General features: G+C 36.2%; 1 protein-coding gene across 1 annotated transcript; it reads right to left on the reverse strand.

The window, feature by feature from the left end:
* Positions 1-3,313: 3,313 nt before the first annotated feature.
* LOC137621606 (uncharacterized) lies at positions 3,314-6,191 on the reverse strand. Its single transcript, XM_068352030.1, has 2 exons — positions 4,695-6,191; positions 3,314-4,538 (listed from the first exon to the last, which is right to left on the reverse strand). The coding sequence occupies exons 1-2, from the start codon at positions 6,084-6,086 to the stop codon at positions 4,011-4,013; spliced, it is 1,920 nt and encodes a 639-aa protein (XP_068208131.1). The 5' UTR covers positions 6,087-6,191; the 3' UTR covers positions 3,314-4,010.
* Between the last annotated feature and the right edge of the window lie 1,309 nt (positions 6,192-7,500).

A 7,500-nucleotide genomic window follows, 5' to 3' on the forward strand; every position in this document is an offset into this window, starting at 1 on the left:
TTGGTGAACTAATCTCTCTTGGGGAGCGTGAAGAGAATGCCCAAATCATATCCATCTACCCTTCACCATAATTTCATCCACATATGGTACTTGAGTAATCTCTCATATAGTTTAATTTCTAATCCTGTCTTGCCATTTAACTCTAAATATTCTTCTGAGGGTTTTGTTTTCCAATCTATAAAATCTGTTGGATATTGTTTCATTGTCATACCATGACTCATGTCCATGGAGTAGCACCGATCTCACTAAACTGCTATATAGTATGATTTTTTTATGTGATTTCAGGCTATTTGATTTTCAAATTTTGTTTAACCTAGCCATTGATTGATTTGCTTTTTTCAATCTTTCACTAAACTAATTCTAAGGACCCTGTATTGGAAATTATAGTTCCTAAATACTTGAATGGTTCTACCTCATTAATCCTTTCTCTTCCAATGATATTTCAACCTCCATTGCATATTCCTTTATCATCTCTGTCTTTCTTCAATTTATCATGAGCCCAACCTCCTGTGATATTTCATGCATTCTGGTAAGCAAGCATTGAAAATCCTGTGGTGTTCTAATAAGCACAGCATCATCAGCGTACTGTAGATCTGCTAAAAGGAGACAGAAATTGATTGTTGAAAGTTTTCGAGGCAGTAATGAAATTACAAGGTATAGCATGCTAAGTATTCCACTAATGGTAGAGGTCAAAAGAAAAGCCAGGAATGACTGGAGAGAATGTTTAGACAGGAAAGCATTTTAGGCTAACAAAGCTATGAATTCAGAGAGTGGCTATGGTGTAAGAATCGCTCATAGAACTATCAATGAAATCTCTACTGAGGCAAAGAAAAAGCATAAACCTATCAGAAAGAGAGGTGGATCTGTTATAACAACAGAAGATGAAGAAAGGCAACGTTGGATGGAACACTTTCACGAGGTCATGAATAGGAGATAGGAAGGAAATAATTTGATTGATATACCTGAAGCTGATGAAGACCTTGATGTGCCCATGAATGAATTCAATATGTTTTGAAGTTATAGCTATCATTAAAGAAAAAAAAAAAAAACTCAAGAGATGGAAAGCTCCCGGATACGATGGAATAACTGCTGATATGATATTGGCCGAAAATGAAATATGACCCCCAGAATACTTACAAGATTATGTTGTAGAATGTGTGAAGAGGCAAAGCCTGATGAGTGGAAGGTAGGAGTGTTAGTGGAAACGGGCAAAAAAGTAGACCTGACTGATTGTAATAATTACAGAGGCATCACACTTACGTCAGTTGTTATGAAGATATATAGTATGCTCATTCTAAAGACACCAGAAAGAAAGATTGATGAAAAGCTGAGAGGTGAACAAGCAGGTTGTAGAAAAGGTAGTTGTACTGACTAGATTTTCATTTGGAGATATGTTGTACACCAATGTTTAGAATATAGAGATCCACTTAAGATGGCATTTGAGGACTATGAAAAAAGCCTTTGATATTGTGCACTGGCCAATTTTGTGTAGAGTCAAGCGTTATCATGGAATTCCTCTTAAATATGTTAATTTGATATACTATGTTCATGAGCATAGTAAGTACAAAGTTAATGTCAATGTAGTCCTGTCAAATAAATTTCCAGTGCACAGCTGAGTACTCCAAAGGAATGTGTTGTCACCTATGTCGTTTATCCTCCCCATGGATTTTGTAATGCGTAGAACAGTTGGGGATAGTGGAGAAGGATTGGACTGAGTTGGCAATCCGTAACTTTAGCCAGATTGAATTTCATAATTTCCGTTAAAAAGCTTGATAATAAAGAACCAATCATTTCCGCTGAACTAAATTTTGTTGAATTTTTAATGGGTAGTTAAGGCTAACATAATAAGTATGAGTATCTGCTCATTTATATTCAAGAGTTTTTAAAATGAAAAACTCTTCTAGGAGAAGGATACTCCGAAATCAAACCAGTGTTCTTTCACTCGGGCACACTATTCTATCTTGTTTCTCTTCCTCTTGTGTTGTTAAAGTTTTTCATAGTTTATATAAGGAATATTTATTTTAATGTTGTTACTGTTCTTGAAATATTTTCGTTTTCCTTGTTTCCTTTCCTCACTGGGCTATTTTCCCTGTTGGAACCCCTCGGCTTATAGCATCCTGCTTTTCCAACTAGGGTTGTAGCTTAGCAAGTACAATAATAATAGACAAAATTTGGAAAGTAAACGATAAACGGCCTCGCTAAGCTTTTCCCATACAGCACGGTTCGATATGTGATTTCATTATAAAATGTTCACAAAACCTAAAAGATGACTCCAAGTCATTTCATTCTCATAATCAAGAATCATATATTTGGCACCGTCTTTCAATTAGATCATTATGCATGTTGCATAAGATTTTTCATAACTCTGACCATCCTTTACATTAGGATCTCCCTGGACATTTATATCCTGTCCGTTATACTAGGCAGGTAGTTAATTCTAATAGCCAGGCCTTCTTCATTATGAGGCTCAATACTACACAGTATTCTAGAAGTTTTATACCAGCTGTTACCAAGTTGTGGAATGATCTTCTTAATCGGGTAGTTGAATCAGTAGAACTTCAAAAGTTCAAAGTTGGAGCAAATGTTTTTATGTTGACCAGGCAGACATGAGTCTTTTTATTGTTTATATATGACATATCTGTTTTTGACGTTGTTAATAGTTTATGTAGGACATATCTGTTTTGACGTCACTTTTTAAAATGATTTAATGTTAATTTATTCTCATCATTTATTTATTTCCTTATTTTCTTTCCTCACTGGACTATTTTTCCCTATTGGAGCCCTTGGGCTTATAGCATCTTGCTTTTCCAACTAGGGTTGTAGCTTGGCTAGTAATAATAATAATCATTACCCAACAACAATTAATCGGGAGAAAATCATTGTCTTAACTCTAAAGTCAACTCGGACATTAGAATTTAAGTGATTACAATAATTATGCTGTTAATATTCAGTGTGAAAACAAAATTTCCCTTCAATAATTTCGAATGAAATTTAACTCCAAGAAATGAGAATGAAATCTAATGCCAGACATTGTGACAATTATTACATTTCAAAGGGTGACTTCTGCTCCAATAGCGACCCTGCTGTATACCGTGCCCACTTCCTTCTTGCTGTCCAAACTCTTACCTAAATTACATTAAACTTTAGAATAAATTTAATTTTTTTTCTAATTGTAGATCTAAAACTAAAAAGAAACCCTTGAATTGTAGACCTATATTTGGAAAAAAAAACCTTCCTTCCTGTACCAGGCCTCATAGCCCAAATTTACACATGCAATGTAATCCAACACACCTTTAGAAACGAATTACGGTCATTTCGCCCACATGTCAATTCGCCCACAAGTCAATTCGCCCACAGGTCAATTCGCCCACAAGTCAATTCGCCCACATATAAGAGTCAATTCGCCCACATATAAGAGTCAATTCGCCCACATATATTTAAAAAAAGAAATCCCATATAAAGAATTCCGTTCATTTTGTTGATATATTGTGCAAACGTACTCCTCAGCCTAATATTATGGTGAGCTTTGATGTAAGAAGTTTATTTACTTGTGTACCTATTAATGATGTCTTGGAAATTAAGGAAAGCTATGATGTTGATTCGATTCTCACTAACCTCAGTGCTCATTTTTATCATGTTATGTAACTAAGTGTAATTGCTACTTATTATATTATTATTATTTTTTTTAACCACCTCACTGTTTTGTTTTGTTTACTCTTGTAAAATTCTTTTCTATTAAATCGCCCTCGTCAACTTTTCTTAAAAGACAGTTACATAAATGTAGCCTAATATTCAGAAAGTAATAACCAAACAGTAGTTACAAAGAGTTAAAAAAAAAACTGATTAAAAGACAGTTACATACATGTAATATTCAGATAGTGACAAATAATTAAAGAAACTTTTATTAAAATATAGCTACATATATATGCAAGATTAAAAGAATAGTGTCAAAGAATTAAAAAGAATTTTTAAAAAAAAAACAGCTACAGTACATACTGTACATGCAAGTTTCAACTGCGCACTGGGCCATTGAGATAAGCACACGCTTTCAGCAACTGATATGCAGATCTCTCACCCCTCATGTGTTCCTCCCAAAGAGTAAATATTTTACCCTGCAAGTCCCTATATTTTTTCCGCTGAATCCTTCGTAGCTTTTTTTCGGATACTAGCCTTATGTAGACGGATGTCAATTTAGCCTCTTTGTGGAGAAGGCTTACGAGGAGGTAAAACTGGAGGTTACATCTACCTGCAGCATGTTTGTTGAGGCGATTGTGCCAGCCTTCAATATCATTATTAGTACGGATTGACTGATAGAAAATACTCCAGCTAGAAGTTGGCCATAAGGAGTTGTGGATCCATGTTCTTGATATATACTGCATTATAGTTTGTAATTGGGCTGTGGCAGCTTGACGTGAGAGACGTTCAAACACGGGACCTATATCTGCCTCAGGCAGAAATGGAAGGGCCATCACTTTCCGCAAGTATTTGTATGTCCCGTCATCATGTTTGTAAGCATGCTGGAGACCAACCTCTTGAACCTATACGTAAGTATTTCAGAACAAAGAAATTAGACATTGTATTGTACACAAGAAAAAAAATCTGGTCACATTATGGTGATACAATTTGTTTTAAAACTACTATTCGACAGGTATATATAAAAAAAAATCTGTAGGCAATTAGCTAAATTGACTAACCTTTCTCCATACAGCTTGCGTCCAATGGAATACGCATCCCTTGACCTTGGCATTAGGCAAAACCTCAGGCAAGACTTTCCACATTGCTTTCTCATAGTCGATTGTTATGTGTTTAACAGAAGGCTCATTTGGTAGACTAGTTAAAACTTCGTGGAAAACTTTTCTGTAGTCACTCTTCTTTCTCCCAGACATAATGACAAATAGTAAGGGGACTTGTTTTGCATAGTCGTCTGCCCTCACAAAAGCATTGACTGTCATCAGCTGTGTAAAAGGGTGCCTGCATAGCTTAAACGTGCTGTCAATGTACCATGACTTTGCCCTTGTTAGATGTTTTATTTGTTCTGTTGTTGCAAATATCAAATGGCGGCGTTCACGAACTGATACGTCAGCTATAAGAAAGTCGTCAGGAATGTGATTTACATCTACCTCAAAATTCAGGTTTTTGGGTTCTGTCGGTCTTAAAATTTGTCTTTGTCTGTTTGCTGTTCTTGCCAAGTGCTCTGGCTTAGGCAGACTAGGACATGGTGCATTTCCTATCTCTTGTAGCAACACATCATCCACTATAGCAGATGCTGGTTTAAACAGATCTTGTGCTGCCAGTTTCTTTACCTGTAATGTTACTTTAGTGACAATATCAGAGCCAGTTGATGGTGAATGGTTGTGCAACACGTTGTTCTTTACATATTTTCCATTTCTCTGCGTTACTAGTGCCTTGCATGGGTTACTTTTAGGGCGATTAGTACATTGCCAGTAAGTTACATTGGATCGCTGCATTTTTTTGTTGTAAGTGTACCCATGACTGTCAACGAGCTTATCTCTACCACGCTGTGTGCCCTTCTCAAAGAGCTGGAATGTAAATTCACCTTCTGACTGCAGTTCAACATCTTGTATGGCTGGGTCGTCAAGTGAATCCTCTAGTTCCATTGGCAAGTCAGGTGGGTCATCAACTGAAGACTCTTGTTCAACTGCAGGGATGTGTGGTTCGTGTTCCATGTCAGGGGTGGATGGGTCGTCCACTGGATGGGAGGTTGGTTCGTCAGTGAAGGTACAAGTATTACAATTCCAATCAATGGAATTACCGGATTTCACAGCTGCCCAGTAATCAGCACGAGATACGCCAGTATTGCATTTCCTGTGTTGCCACCTCCCACACATGTCGCACTGCAGACCTTCTTGCCTTGCCCTTACAGGTACGAGGCACTGAATACAATCGTCTGTGCAGTCTACCATCTTGCCAGGAACTGTTTTAATTCTATGGTCATGGCCAATTACAATACATAGGTAATGAACCACCAAACAAGTCAGATAATTTAACTGAACTAATGAACCCTCCTTTCCTCCACACACACACACACACATACACACTTCCATAGACTTTGTAAATAGTTTCATATGAATTAAGTTACGTAGCTTGTTAAGAGCCAGTTGTAGTTTAGATTCAGTAAACTTTAAATAGGCCTATTCCCCCAAATGTATATTTTCACTCTGACTGCCTTACTAAAAAAACATTTATTATTATTATTATTATTATTATTATTATTATTATTATTATTATTATTATCATTATTATTATTATTATACCTTAGAAACGTATGTAGTGTCATTAGTATGTAAATGGCAAGGGAGTTCACAGCAAGAGCCCGTGTCTTACAACCAACCAAGCAAGAGAACATTTTTTTTAATCAATATTTTTAATTGAATTGTCTCTATGGACAGACGTGTGGTCATGAATTAATGGTTCTCTATTCTCATCGTGGCCAAAATAGCCCCACATACAAGAGGCCAACTCTGACTGAAGAGTTTTTAAATGTGTATATATTTTCACTTGTTTGCTTATTATACGGATTTAATTTTTATTCAATAATTGATTATTTATGTTCATCAGACAGAATCCTGTATTCAGCACAATATTGCTTTGCAAAACTAAATTTCTTTTAGGTTCGTGACCCTCATTATTCAAGCGTTCGTACCCCTCAAAACAATGTAAACAATGTTCAAGTTTGATAGTTTCATTTCCAAAGAAACCGAGTACACGTGAAAGTGTCAGAGTAGGATCAAGCTTTCCTTCAACTTTTTACCTTATTTACGGCCATTGGCATCCAGGAAACGTGAGAATTCATGCTTAATGGAGGTGAGAGACATATTATTTGAGTTTTGGCGGGAACAGTGAAATGAGATTGTTATTCATTTTTAGATTGGCTCCTTTTGGGTAAACTTCCATCATGTTATTGCCTGGAACACTGGGCGAGAATTGACAAGTAGCAGATGCTGCAAAGTAGCCAATAGAAGTAGCAACAGCTAATGTGAAAACAAGCAACGGTAAGGGAGTTAGCCTAGTATATATTTAAAGCACCTCGAATTTCATCGGCCCAGTTGCAGATAAATCGTCTAATTTCACGTACGAAGTTTTGAAGGTATTTGTTCGTTCGATTATCTCCATATTATAGGATACAGTTAATTTTGGCAATTAACGTTGATTTATCATGCGTCCAAGAAAATGATGTATAGAGAAGAAAGGGTTTGAATTGCCATTATTTATATTTTCCCCGTTATAAATCCCAGTTTCCCAACTGGATATCCCCCATTATCGGCGGATATATTACGGTATATCTAACTATTTATTATTCTAAAAATAAGTGTAATTTTCAAAGAAAACGGTAGTATTCCTGAGGTTGGAAGGAGGTAATATTTTCGCCCATGTTTGTGTTTGTTATTTGTATATGTGTGTGTGTTTGTTTGTAAACAGCTTCCTGGACACAATTTTGACTGTGGGGTAATAAAACTTGCAGGGATTAACTGTTATGTA

Source organism: Palaemon carinicauda, chromosome 28 (genome assembly GCF_036898095.1).
Source record: "Palaemon carinicauda isolate YSFRI2023 chromosome 28, ASM3689809v2, whole genome shotgun sequence".
In the NCBI taxonomy this organism is placed as follows: domain Eukaryota; kingdom Metazoa; phylum Arthropoda; class Malacostraca; order Decapoda; family Palaemonidae; genus Palaemon; species Palaemon carinicauda.

Coding starts and splice junctions, on each gene's coding strand:
- LOC137621606 (XM_068352030.1), bottom strand. CDS start 6,086: ATGAAACTATTTACAAAGTCTATGGAAGTGTGTATGTGTGTGTGTGTG. Junction 4,539..4,694: donor CGCAAGCTGTATGGAGAAAG/GTTAGTCAATTT, acceptor ACTTACGTATAG/GTTCAAGAGGTTGGTCTCCA.